The sequence below is a fragment of the Abramis brama genome, assembly GCF_963993115.1.
Source record: "Abramis brama genome assembly, chromosome: 7".
Lineage (NCBI taxonomy): Eukaryota > Metazoa > Chordata > Actinopteri > Cypriniformes > Leuciscidae > Abramis > Abramis brama.
The window spans coordinates 13,273,141-13,287,649 of record NC_139969.1 but is presented as its reverse complement, the minus strand read 5'-3'; the positions used below and the strand labels follow the sequence as shown (position 1 = coordinate 13,287,649).

At 38.6% G+C, this 14,509-nt stretch overlaps 2 protein-coding genes across 2 annotated transcripts; both read left to right on the top strand.

Annotated features, from left to right (window-relative positions):
- On the top strand, window positions 1-2,133 carry psmb11a (proteasome 20S subunit beta 11a; the record flags this gene model as incomplete). The annotated part of the gene is made up of 2 exons (XM_084120392.1): window positions 1-42; window positions 970-2,133. The coding sequence occupies exon 2, from the start codon at window positions 1,015-1,017 to the stop codon at window positions 2,131-2,133; it is 1,119 nt and encodes a 372-aa protein (XP_083976518.1). The 5' UTR covers window positions 1-42; window positions 970-1,014.
- Window positions 2,134-3,462: 1,329 nt separating this feature from the next.
- On the top strand, window positions 3,463-13,944 carry psmb5 (proteasome 20S subunit beta 5). The gene is made up of 3 exons (XM_084120393.1): window positions 3,463-3,714; window positions 8,045-8,351; window positions 13,125-13,944. Exons 1-3 carry the CDS (start codon window positions 3,499-3,501, stop codon window positions 13,409-13,411), a joined length of 810 nt encoding a protein of 269 aa, XP_083976519.1. The 5' UTR covers window positions 3,463-3,498; the 3' UTR covers window positions 13,412-13,944.
- Window positions 13,945-14,509: the final 565 nt, after the last annotated feature.

Genomic DNA, 14,509 nt, shown 5'->3' with positions numbered 1-14,509 from the left:
CTTTCTCATACGACTCTCGCGAGACTTCAGAATCAGAACGAGGTCAGGCTACTACGAGGCAGACACTACAGACGTGATGCAGCAGACTAGAAAGAGGCGAACTTGAATTTGCTTCAGTAATTTTGAGATAATGTTTAATTAGTTTTAAGGGATTGCGTTGTTTATGTAATAATCAGCTTGTTTTTAATACAACAGGATTATCATTATAAACTGAGGATATAACCACGGCAACGACGCGTTATTTTAATTGAACTGAACACTTTCCAGTTTCCAGATTAAACCCGTCGAATCCCAAATGGATTTTGCACTGGAATTTTACAGATAAAAGAATAGGCCTATTTGAGGGCTTTACTATTGCCTCAAGTTTAGTAACCCTCCAAAACATAATATTAAATTAGTTATTCACATCACTTACCACAGGGGATGTAAAAATTCACTTTTTTACTCGCCACCAGACAAACTGGCTAGGCCTACTGCATTTTTAAGTTACCGGTCATTCAGAACTATTAGCCAAAACAAAATCAGAAAAAAAAAATCAGATAACAAACTAGATTATAAAACCAGAATCCACTTTGCTACTTAGATTAAATATTTATTATTAAATCTGATTGCCATACTATACACAAGTAATTTCATTTGAATTCAGTGTTGTAATCCACATTGTTTAAGTCTACTCCTCGTAAACCTTTTTGAGAATATTTTGTGAGATTTGCATTTGAGCCTTTGTATGTGTGTGAATAACAGACTGAGCTTATCTCAGCACTTTTATGATTATGTTTGAAGAGTCGCTTCAGTGTTGTGCCTCAATGATGACCACAGAAGCATATCAGATAAAAAGGGTAGCAAAGATTTTTGCTGAGACATCACAAGGGCATGCTTGTGTACATAAGAATATGATGTGAATACTCTCCACCTCCTATATAAATCGCTGGTCTCAGAAGGGTCTTTTTTGTTTGTGCTTCTTCCTAGGCTCAACATTGCACCAACTTAGCTGTTTTCTCACTAAAAGGAAAAATGGCTCTTCAGGATGTTTGTGATTTCCTGGAGACCCTGGATGACAGCAGCCCGTGCACTTATCTACAAAATGAGATGGGATGCATGTGGAAGACACCGTTTGAGTTTGACAGAGACAGTTTTTTTCATTTTCTTCCCCCCCCTCAGCAGAACAGCAGAAAAAGCAAGGCCCCAAATCTTCTCTCTTCTACTTTCTCATGTCTGTCACCTCATCAGCAACCCTTTCAGCTATCACATGGTACAACGACTTTGGGTTTTATATTTCAGGATGGCGTGATAGCCGCTGCAGACACTCGCGCCAGCTGTAAGGGTCTAATTTGCTGTCCGATAAGTCAGAAGATTATGCCCATCCACTCTCACCTGGTGGTCAACACATCGGGCAGCGGTGCCGATTGTATGCTATGGGAACGGATCCTCACCCGTGAGATGAGGCTTTACCAGCTTCGCCATCGCAGGAGACTAAGTGTCAATGGAGCTGCAAAGCTGCTCTCCATGATGCTTCATCCATTCAAAGGCACTAATGTGTGTGTGGCAGCTACTCTATGTGGATGGGATGGAGAAGAAACTCAGATACAGCAGGAAACCCTACGGCCTAGCATGGAAATGGCAGATGTTAAGGAAGCAATGGAACAGGATACCACTGCAATTTCAGATGAATCTGCTCTAGGTAGTGAGAAAATGGCCTCAATAAATGAACAAGAGGATATCTTGAAGGACACTCATGCAACTGTGTTAGATCAAAATACAAAAAATGTTCTGTCTACTTTTGGAGGACGGTCTGGTCCCAGGGTGTGCTATGTTTGCAGTGATGGCCTGCAACTGAGAGGAGAACTAATATCAGTGGGCTCAGGGTCACCCTATGCATACGCCGTGCTTGATGATGGTTGGAAATGGGGAATGACTGTGGATGAGGCGGTGGCACTTGCCCGGGAGGCTGTTTTCAGAGCCACTCACTGGGATGCCTACTCTGGGAATAATGTAGACCTTTTCCACATCACTGCCCATGGCTGCAGACGCAGAGACAGAGAAGATCTGAAGGAGGAGTACTACAGAGAGAGGGAGAGAGAGAAGGAGAAGATCAGGGAGAGGGAGAAAGAGAGACAGAAAACAGTGGAGTGAGCTGGTTGAAGGGGAAGGTGATATATATTCAGTACATTGTAGATAGGAACTCAAAAGGTGGAAAAACAAAAAGACATGGTGAATGTGATGGACTGAAATAGCAGTCGTGAGTAGAACAATTTCAGGCGGTTCACTTGACAGAACATAAAAAGAATACAAAATGCACAGAGAAAGTTAGAGATAGTTCTCATAAACTTTTTATTTAAACCAAATTAATAAAATATTTTATCAATACACTGCATTTTTTTTCAGACAAACAATTGTAATCATAAAAACATTGGATTCTCCTTGATGTTGTTGACCAAGAATGGATTGATTTTGTATTTTAAATCAATATTATTCACCAATTTCATTAAAGTCAACAAATTTAGTCCATTTACAATGTACATGCAATAAATGTTGCCTTGTATGGAAGTTAAAGTCATTCAGTAATAATTTGAGAAAATTATAAATCAATGAAACAGTCAGTTTTAAAATGACCAACCTTTTGAGTAAATAGATAAAAATAATAAACCATTTCATAGTCCAAATTTATAATTTTAATTTTAATTTTATCTGGAGACTCAAGCATTGACACTAATGTTGTTTTTTCTTTTCTCCTTGAATGTGTTATAACAATCATTATTTTAAGCCTGTTTTGGGGTGAATTGTAGAAAAACGTATTAAGATTAAATTTAGTAAAATTATTATATGTCAAATATTTACCTAATAAATTATTAAATTTGTTCACACATGATGAAATCGGAACCGCATACTACTATAGTACTAGAGTATACTCAAACTATTTTTCCCCATATCTTTAACCCCTGGTTTCACAGACAAGGCTTAAAGCTAGTCCTAGACTTAAATAACTGAAAGCAACTTGCACTGACATATCTTAAAATATGTCAGTGCCATTGTTTTGTCTCAAGATGTACACCAGTAATTTTTTGTTTTTCTAAGGCACATTTATAAAAGCTACTTAAATGTCCTAATTATCCTAGCTTAATCTAAGCTCTGTCTGTGAAACCAGGCCTATATGGCAAAAATAGTGAGAGTGTTATGCGGTTCTGAATTCAGCAACAGTGTTATAGCAATGGATAGTTGTTGTATGAATTTAATAAAGCTGTGACATTAAATATGTAGCCTACTTTTTTCAGGCCAAAAACGGTCGATACATTACAGAGTGTCAGACACTTTCTAATGTGTAGTTTTAGGCATATTTAGTAAAAAGTAAGTACTATAAAATGGCTTCAAACAAGTAAAGTAATTTTGCTACAAACGTTCATCCTGGGCATTAGATGGCGATGCTTAGCCATAATCGTTTGTATCCTCGCCATTTAATATAGAAGAAGCAGAACGCCGCTTCTGGTTATTATCTGAAACATGGCGCTGTCTAGTGTATTGCGGAGTGAGTCTGCGGATTTCTCAGATCGCTTTGACCGGCCTTTTGGGCACGGTTGTGGCATCAACCAGACGGATCTCGGCTTTGGAGACGCATTGAGTGAAAGTCTGAACTTTGCCGTGAAAACACTGGGTGAAGGGGATGAACCGGAGAGAAAAATCGAGTTTCTGCATGGCACGACCACCTTAGCATTCAAAGTGAGTCCATTTAGCCAGCAGCTAATAGCATTTAGCAAACTATTTAGTCTACCTTACCATTAATGTAACCTAATAATCACGACACATTCAGAAGTGTGTGTCTCTTATAAAACTACCCTGATGTTTATAACGTTAACGGTTACAGTATTTGTAATGAATAGATAAAGGCTAAAGGATGAGTGACTAGGCAGTTTGCTAAGTATACCAATGTTTACTCATTTAACTGGTTTATTTGACTTGTGGAGTACTTTTAGCGCATTTCTATCGTATGAAAAGTGACATGCACTGATAAATGTATTGTGTTTTAAGGACAGCGCCCCAATTCGTTTCAGTAACAAGAACAGCAAACTTGTGTGTCAAGCATAGTTAAAACGTGTTAACAATGCAACGAAGTCTCTAAAAGTCTGTATGGAAGTTTAAATGGGGGCGGATTACAGTATGAATAGATACTGTAGTAAAGTTGTGTCTGTATGCCAAAGTGAAGATTGTCAAAATAAGACGCATAATGACACCGCAACTAATGTGTTTTTTCATTGTTGACATATGTGATCCTGAGCAGGTGATCTTGTCAGAATATTATGGAGACATAAGATACATTTTTTTTTAGTAGACTAGTCTGTTATAAATTCACAGCTCGGTAGCAACACTCTTTACATATTAGAACTCCTGTTAAAATTTCACTACCTGTAATTTTTTTAAACTCCGTTTTTAACTGTTTTTATTGAACCTTTTTTTAATATATATATATATATATATATATATATATATATATATATATATATATATATATATATATATGAAACATTGTTACGTAACACTTGCTTAGAATAGTAATAATAAAAAGTAAATTAATAAATAGATAAACATAAAGAAAATAATAAAAAAAATATAATAAACACATGATAGCCTTAAACAAACAAACAAACACACTAGCATCTGTCTAGAGCAGGAAAGGAAAAAACATAAGAAAAAAGTAAACAGATAAATTAAATATAGGGTACACTTACACTTCAGTGAACACACAACATTCCGTTACATTATCTGCATTGTTCATACATTAATATTAAATTTATTTCCTTTAAAGCAAATATTTTTCAATTAGCACCCACTTCTGTAAATCCACAGTCATTTTCTCAAATAAATACATCTGTTTTTCTTTGTGTTCATTCTGTCACAGTATGTTTGTGCAGTTTCATCCACTTCACAGTGATTATCTTCCTAGGTGCCGTTAATAATACATTTAATATAAATAACTGGGATTTAGTAAACTGATCTGGGGAGAATCCATCAAGCAGACAAAATTGCATTGGTATATCTCTTCCTAAATCTTTACTAATTTTCCTTTTAACTCCCTGCCAATAATAGCCTACATATTTATTTGAGTGGGTGGCACTCAATTGAATTGTCTTAATAGATTATTCACAAGCCTGTAATTGTCTATTTGTTAGAACAAACAAATTATAGCTCATGATGCCATAAAGTGTCATTCTGTTTGTTGAAGTCAACAATATTCTCTAAAATGATGAACGTAATGATTGGCTGATGAAACTAGTCATGATACTAGTGACATGAAAAACTACAGACAGGATAACATAAGCCTGGATAACAAGCACTGATAATCTACTAAAATATAATAAAATATTAGTGATTATATGGTTTTGCAAAGAAAAAAAACCCTGTACAATGCAACTTTTGAAAGGCTCTCAATGGAGAATAGAACCATATGGTGTCGTTACTGTCACACTAACAAGCCAAACCTTGACTCCTTGATTTTATTTATTATTCAAAGTGCCATATTAAAATGCCCATAAAGTGTCATATTAAAGTGCCCCTATTAAACTTTTTCAAATATTTGAATAATATATAATATATAGTCATGCAGTGACTAATATACAGTGAGGAAAATAAGTATTTGAACACCCTTCTATTTTGCAAGTTCTCCCACTTAGAAATCATGGAGGGGTCTGAAATTGTCATCGTAGGTGCATGTCCACTGTGAGAGACATAATCTAAAAAAAAAAAATCCATAAATCACAATATATGATTTTTTAACTATTTATTTGTATGATACAGCTGCAAATAAGTATTTGAACACCTGTCTATCAGCTAGAATTCTGACCCTCAAAGACCTGTTAGTCTGCCTTTAAAATGTCCACCTCCACTCCATTTATTATCCTAAATTAGATGCACCTGTTTGAGGTCGTTAGCTGCATAAAGACACCTGTCCACCCCATACAATCAGTAAGAATCCAACTACTAACATGGCCAAGACCAAAGAGCTGTCCAAAGACACTAGAGACAAAATTGTACACCTCCACAAGGCTGGAAAGGGCACCGGGGAAATTGCCAAGCAGCTTGGTGAAAAAAGGTCCACTGTTGGAGCAATCATTAGAAAATGGAAGAAGCTAAACATGACTGTCAATCTCCCTCGGACTGGGGCTCCATGCAAGATCTCACCTCGTGGGGTCTCAATGATCCTAAGAAAGGTGAGAAATCAGCCCAGAACTACACGGGAGGAGCTGGTCAATGACCTGAAACGAGCTGGGACCACCGTTTCCAAGGTTACTGTTGGTAATACACTAAGACGTCATGGTTTGAAATCATGCATGGCACGGAAGGTTCCCCTGCTTAAACCAGCACATGTCAAGGCCCGTCTTAAGTTTGCCAATGACCATTTGGATGATCCAGAGGAGTCATGGGAGAAAGTCATGTGGTCAGATGAGACCAAAATAGAACTTTTTGGTCATAATTCCACTAAATGTGTTTGGAGGAAGAAGAATGATGAGTACCATCCCAAGAACACCATCCCTACTGTGAAGCATGGGGGTGGTAGCATCATGCTTTGGGGGTGTTTTTCTGCACATGGGACAGGGCGACTGCACTGTATTAAGGAGAGGATGACCGGGGCCATGTATTGCGAGATTTTGGGGAACAACCTCCTTCCCTCAGTTAGAGCATTGAAGATGGGTTGAGGCTGGGTCTTCCAACATGACAATGACCCGAAGCACACAGCCAGGATAACCAAGGAGTGGCTCTGTAAGAAGCATATCAAGGTTCTGGCGTGGCCTAGCCAGTCTCCAGACCTAAACCCAATAGAGAATCTTTGGAGGGAGCTCAAACTCCGTGTTTCTCAGCGACAGCCCAGAAACCTGACTGATCTAGAGAAGATCTGTGTGGAGGAGTGGGCCAAAATCCCTCCTGCAGTGTGTGCAAACCTGGTGAAAAACTACAGGAAACGTTTGACCTCTGTAATTGCAAACAAAGGCTACTGTACCAAATATTAACATTGATTTTCTCAGGTGTTCAAATACTTATTTGCAGCTGTATCATACAAATAAATAGTTAAAAAATCATACATTGTGATTTCTGGATTTTTTTTTTTTTTAGATTATGTCTCTCACAGTGGACATGCACCTACGATGACAATTTCAGACCCCTCCATGATTTCTAAGTGGGAGAACTTGCAAAATAGCAGGTGTTCAAATACTTATTTTCCTCACTGTAGCTGTTTGTGAATGTAAAAGGTCTGCAAAGTTTTAAAGATCAAAGTGCACAACAAATAAAGTTGTCTCCTAAAAGAAAGAATTGATTCTGAACTGTCAAAACGAGTCGTCAGCAATTCCATCTCACTTCATGTTACATATTCATGTTATACGTAACGGTGTACCAAATCTGCATAATACCAGCCTATGTGGTCTTCATTGGCTGCCCACAAACATCGTCTACTTTGACCCACCCTCAAGCACTGTAATTGTAGCTGAGGCCTAGAAGAGTTTGGTTTGTGTTGTCGACATGTTTTCTGTGCTGCGAATCCACTTTGCATGCACTTCCAAAGGATGAGGATTCACGATAGAGTTGATACGGAAAAAAAACTACGCCATTGTTACTGTTCGTATCACTGTGTATACAAGCGCTGAGGAAGCCTCTGGAGCTGAAATTCAGATATGAAAATAGGTGTTTCATTTCCGACACGCGCTGTAAGCTGTAGACCAATCACAGCAGACTGGGCCATCTGACCAATCAGAGCAGAGGAGGCTCCCAGAAAAGAGGGGGTTAGAGAGACGGAATCTTTGAGCAAACCTTTTTCAGACTCTGAGTAATGGGGTGATGTGTAATGTATATTATGAGAAAATAAAAGTGTTTTTGACCTTGGATGCATTGTAGAAGACCTCCAAAACCAATTAGGAACCTTTAAAAATAGCATAATAGGGGCACTTTAAAGTTAGTATACATCAGCATTTTTTGGTTTTCTATAAAATCAAGAAAATTAAAGTGAAATTTAAATAAATAAATGTGCAAGCTTCATCAACATATTTCTCTCATGTCTCAGTTTCAGCATGGCGTCATTGTGGCTGTGGATTCCAGAGCGACAGCCGGCTCCTATATTGCTTCACAGACAGTGAAGAAGGTGATTGAAATCAACCCGTACCTGCTTGGCACTATGGCAGGAGGAGCCGCGGACTGCAGCTTCTGGGAGCGCCTGCTGGCCAGGCAGTGCCGCATCTACGAGCTGCGCAACAAAGAGCGCATTTCAGTGGCGGCTGCCTCCAAGCTACTGGCTAACATGGTGTATCAGTACAAAGGCATGGGCCTCAGCATGGGCACGATGGTCTGCGGCTGGGACAAAAGAGGACCAGGTAAAAATCACACGCATGTGTAAAGTGGATTGCGACTTGGTTAGACAAAGTTGTAATTTTGTGTTGCATTTGGCCACACTAAAATATAAAAAAAAAATATTTAATACAATATTATATTGCAATAAAAAATATAAATACTTTTGTGTTTGTATGTATATGTATGTATATATATATATATATATATATATATGTGTATATATATATATATATATATATATATATATATATATGTGTATATATATATATATATATATATATATATATATATATATATATATATATATATGTGTATATGTGTATATATATATATATATATATATATATATATATATATATATATATATATATATATACACACACATACACACACACACACACACACACATTGGTAATAATAAATACATCATATATACTGGTAATACTGTATATTATTTATAAATGTATATTGCCCATGTAATTATTTTTTGGAGCTGCCAGTAATTGTGCTTTGATATTGCTTTTGTCAAAAATAAAAACATTTCTAGGTAAATCAAATGTCAAGAATTGACATTAACATTGTTGTAAATACTAAAATTTTATGTAAAAACTTTCTCAGCTATTAATACACCCTACCTGGTTAATATTCTCTTATAAAATTGTCCTGTGAATTGAGGATTATGGTTATTACATATATTTTGTAATGGTATTTACAATAATATTTGCTTTTAATTAAAGGTGGTTTTCTGATTCCGATTCCTTTCTGCTTCCATTAAAGGCGTTGAGCCGGAAACATTCCAGCTGTAATCTGTTTGCATCTGGAATAGCTTTGTGATGTAAAAGATTGTTAGAATTGTTCTTCACCATTTATGTTTTGAATGATTGCTGCAGATGGCATGGGGACAAATTATGTGATTATTTTCTCTGCTTATTTGACCCTGCCTTTCTGCTGAAACCGCTTTGTAAAAATAGCTCCATCACCATAATTTCCCGCCAGACTCCATCGGTAGCCAGGATCTGGTTTTAGTATGCAGCACCATGACTTTGTTTTTGAGATGAATCACAAACTTGCACATTAATGGACTCTCAAGACCTTTGCTTTTCTAGAAAATGATTGATGCCCATTTTTCTTAATTGGATATTGCATTTAGATCTATAAGAGGCTTTTAATCTAATGGTCTTAATGGTAAGCTCTGCCCATTTTCAGTTCATTTTGTTTCTTCCTAGCATGGAGTGCAAGCCTAAATGAAGCAAAACTGACTGAGAAAGACTAAGATAAATTGTTGCTACAAAATGCAGTTCATAAGTGTGCAAACCAGGAATTTAGATTAGCCAGTACCATCAGATGGCGACAAAGCGCTCTGTGATACTGATGCATCCCTCAATTGCAAACACTGGTGTGTTGTAACTGCTCTACATCACGGCCAATGTGTTTAAAGAGGCCCTGCACGGTGACACAGTAATGGGAAATCAATACGCCGGTGACTGTGGGCCAGGAGGGAGCCACACCATGATGGACGCGGCTCTCAGCCAGGGCAATCGGGTCGCATGCAAAATCCTGTCAGCTCGATCAATTGGGGTTTATGCGGTGACACGGGCTAGCGTGTCCCCCCCAAAAAACAACAACCTTTGCCTGGCGGATAAACAAAACTATGTGGTAAATCTTCCAATCAATTTTGCAAGTAGTGATTGCTGTTAGAAGTTCGATAGCTGCGTTGTGATTCAATAGAGAGGTAAATGTTGTGCAAATTAAATCAATCTTGATTAAACAGAGCACATTTACTGCCTTAACAATGTCTGGCACTCTTATACCTGTGATTAAGTGTCTGATTCTGCGAGGATTTAAAAAAAAAAAAAAACCAAAAAATCTGTGACATGGTTCAAGATGGTGATGCAGTTAAACTTCTGTTGAGACCACTGTTGACGCCCCAAAGTTTAGCCCTTGTGTTATTAGAGCGGTTCTACAGATGCGTTCTTTCCATGCTGGTTGAGTCATGGACTCTGTTTACAACTGGTATTAAAATTAATTTGGGATTCAATCACAGTGAGGTCTAAATGTTGTGTGGTTCATTCGCTTACTCTATCAATTAAGCTTTGAGCTAAAACAAGTTTTAACCTTATTCAGGAATGTGACGTTAAAAGACTATATTAAATAACACTCTTGCCATCATGCATGAGGTGGTTACATGAGATTCATGTTGAGACCGAGGCCAATCTGACCTTTGGTCAAGCAATTCAAGAAATGTTTTACCATGGTCTGAGTTCTCTATAAGCAACAGTCATGGTCTGTATTTTCTTTCTGCATCTTTCTACATTACACATTCATTTTGTATCTACTTATAATTTGTTCTCTGTTGGCTTGTTGTGCAGCAACTGTGAAAATATAGACAACTGCTGTCCTGCCAGGAGATGCAAATATCAGCAGGACTGCTATCTCAAAGACGTACAAAGCTCTTTCAACTGCCATCTTTTCATGTTCTGTAGACACGGACTGGCGATGTGCATGCATGCTTAGACGTCTGTACACAGAGATGCTTGGCTTTCTGAACAGCTGCGCTCATCAGTGGCACTCTTAACCAACCATGGCTGTGTGACAATCAACAGAGCAGTCAGCCAATCACCTGTGTATATTCCTTCCTTTTGTCTTGAAGTTGCCATTCATACATGCAGACAGCCGCTCTTTCAGTCTTGCACATCTAACTGCCTGTCACCTTTGTGATGGAGTGCAAGGAGTCTGGCTGTCGTAGCATCCCGAGATCGCTCCCGCTTCGGCGCCTCTGCTTTACGAGGGCTCGCAAATTCAAGTGCTTCTTTTGTTCACCTTTACTTCCCCACCCTTTCTCAGCGACGCAGGTAGCATGCAACGGCCGTTGTGTGATAAAATGATCCCAGGTGTTGTACATAAAAAAAAATTCCAGTCTGCTGAAGTACCCTCGCACTCTGCTCCTAATGAGAAACGGTGCCTTGCGGCTGAAAGAGACGTCCTATTGCATTTTTAACCTGTTTTTAGTCGTCACACTTGGCTCTACAAAATGGTAAATTACCTTGCATATATTCAAGGAGCAGTAACGATTATCAGGTTGAGCTAACGATGCGTACAGAGAGTGTAATTTGCTCGAAGACGTCTGAGCCTTACCTCCTACGATTGTCCTTAAAATGTCTCTGTGAGCTGATTTTGGGGTCCTTGAGCTTTACTCAAACTTACCATTACGTTTTCAGTAGGCTTGCTGCGATAGTTGGTGTTACCGGTGTTAGATGGTGTTCAGCAGCAACCCTTACATCCCTTGCCCACCGTGGCACTTCGCCATATTTCCTCACTCTTAACTGACAAGACGATGGCAAAAGATTCAGTTTCAAAGCAAAATGTAAAAGCGCCTGTTTAAGCGAGTTTGTCATTGCACTATTTTTTTTATTCAATTGCTTGAATGGTGAATCGTCAACATCGTGATGTTCTTCCTGTTGCTATCAGACTAACATGCTCGCTCATTAAAGGGATAGTTCACCTAAAAGGGCTGCATGATATTGAAGACAAATGTGATGTGTAATTACTTTACACATGCAAAAATGCTTTCAGTGTGTAAAATCTATTTTATATAATAGGACCAACATGTTTCATGCTCTCTTGGTGCCTTGGGCTGACTCATCTTCTCTGACTAGTTTGGTATAAGAGCATCATAACAGCTTGTTGTCTCGCATGTGTCATCGTAGAGCACGCTCTAATTCAAAATAAGTTACGTTTATGCTATCTTTGACATTACGTAACTTTCTGAAGTATTAAAATTATTTTTACCGCACACCTTGTGATATGCATATCGCAATTTCATTATTTTTTTGTATATTTCAATTTCGACATAAAGTGCAGCCCTATTACCAAAAAATAATTTACTCATCCTCATGTTGTTTCAAACCTGTATGAGTTTCTTTCCTCTGCAGAACACAAAAGAAATGTTGCTTTTTTGTTGATACAATGAGTCAAATGTTCTGACTTCTGTTGTGTGGACAAAATCAGTTGAAACATTCTTCAAAATATATTTTATGTTCCAAAAGTTGAGTAAACGATGACGTTATTAATTTTTGGGTGAACTATCCGGTTAATGGTCCATCTGCAGCCTGGTTCTGCTGGAGCACAGATGGTACGTAGTCACCATTACTCTAGCAGTGCGTTTTGTCATAGCGCAACCTTTTGGACACTTGAAACTTGCCTTGAGGGGATCTGCTGCTGGACCAGACAGTGACCCACCAGTTCACCAAGTGTGATGTGCGTCGTCCATCATGTTTGGGGAGAGTTCAGGTCTTCAGGTGTAGATCAATAATTAATTCTGGTGTTTTTGGAGCGCTCAATAGCACCTCAGGCGACGCCCCGGGTTGGATGCTATATTTGCTTGTGCCAGGTCATAGCTTGTCCTTTAGCTTGCTTGATATTAGCAAGATCTTCTCGTCTGTAACTTTTTTTCCTCCCATTACCCCCCCCTGCTTTTATGCTGAAGCCCTTAGGTAACCCTGAGACAGAGCTTGAGCTATCGAGCATCCGGCTTTCAGAAAAAAATAGTAAACCAACTGTTTCCCATGACTCAATTTCTCACATGTACTCATCGAGATGGATTTGACCTTGTATAGTTCAGAACATTATTTATGTTCATAACATCGATCTACTGAATTCTCTCTTAAGGGTTTTGCTTTTATTTTTTTTAATGCTTTCATCTTTTGTGGAGGCGCCTGCCTTTTAAACACAGCAGGATGTAAAGCAGTACTGATAGTCTCTCTCTTCCTCTTCCTTCTGCTTTCCTCTGATCACAGGACTCTACTATGTGGATTCAGAGGGCAACCGTGTGTGCGGAGACCTGTTCGCAGTTGGTTCGGGTTCCATGTACGCCTACGGTGTCGTCGACAGCGGCCTTCGCAATGACCTGTCCATAGAGGAAGCCTGCGACCTGGGCCGCCGCGCCATCTACCAAGCTACTTACCGTGATGCCTACAGCGGAGGCCAAGTCAATCTCTACCACGTCCACAGCGAGGGTTGGGAAAGGGTCTCTCAGGAAGACGTGCTTCAGCTGCATCTTAAATACCAGAGCGAGAAAGCTTAGAGAGAGGGGTTGGATGGAGATGAGGGAAGAGTCCACAGCATCAATTGAGTTTCAAAAGGAAGGGTGAGACCGGTCAGATGAAGAATGAATAGCAGATTGCTGATATAACCTGAAAGGCACTACAGTTAACTTAATGAAATCAAATCTGCTTCCAGGAAAGTTAATGCCAACTCTTTTGTAAGAGCTTGGTCGTCTGCACATGAGAAACTCAAGCAAAGCTGTCTCTCTCTCTTCCTCTCATCTCTCTTTCTCTTGAAGTTAGATCATTTTCCCTGATTTTTTTCCGTTATTCGTTGAGTTTTCAGCCACAGTTTCAGTAGTATTACAACACCATCCATTGCAGTTCCACTTGTTGTTTGTGATTTATAAAATAAGGGGGCGCTGCGTCCCAATGGACACTATGACAAGCCAAAACTCCTGTTGGCCTCAGCTCTCGCTGAGTGGGAGTGGGCTTCTGTTCTTCTCTTCTCACATGTATCTACAGTTACCACAGTTACTAAACCTACTCTCAATAAAACCTTGAAATTTTGCTATTTAAGTGTTCTTTTTCTTGATCCTGATGTATTGGTTGGTAAGTGTTTTGACAGGTGTTCACAAGTTGTGCAGTGGCTCTAAAATGTATTTGGAAACTTGTCACACCTAATGTATGAATATCATTGCATTAAATTACAAAATATCAAACCAGCGGCATCTGCAAAGTGCCAACAAATAATGTCTTTTCTCAGAACTATACTTTTCTTGTCCAGTTACTTTTAGGCAACTTGTCCCAAGATCATTTTTAATTAGGGCTGCATGATGTCTTTAAATAATTAGTTTATGTAAAAACAAAATGCTAAAAAAAAGCCCCCCAATAAATCAATCCCTCATTTATTATTGTTTTATTGAACAACATAAAGAATCATGGATATTCTGGAACCACAAAGTGAATCGGTTCATTTAGTATCAACACTCCCAGTTTCTATTCAAAATGTCATAATTACATCAGAAATACCAGAGAAAATAGAGAAAATATGGTGGCCCGGGCCTTCAAATATTGTGTTAGCCAATGGGGTTCCTTATAAATGACTGTTTACTTGCAAATACAATTGTGTAAATTCC

What these genes read in the sequence shown, in the direction of transcription:
- psmb5 (XM_084120393.1), top strand. Translation starts at nt 3,499, where the DNA reads ATGGCGCTGTCTAGTGTATTGCGGAGTGAGTCTGCGGATTTCTCAGAT. An exon ending in CGACCACCTTAGCATTCAAA is followed by an intron (nt 3,715 to 8,044) that starts GTGAGTCCATTT and finishes CTCATGTCTCAG; the next exon opens with TTTCAGCATGGCGTCATTGT. An exon ending in CTGGGACAAAAGAGGACCAG is followed by an intron (nt 8,352 to 13,124) that starts GTAAAAATCACA and finishes CTCTGATCACAG; the next exon opens with GACTCTACTATGTGGATTCA.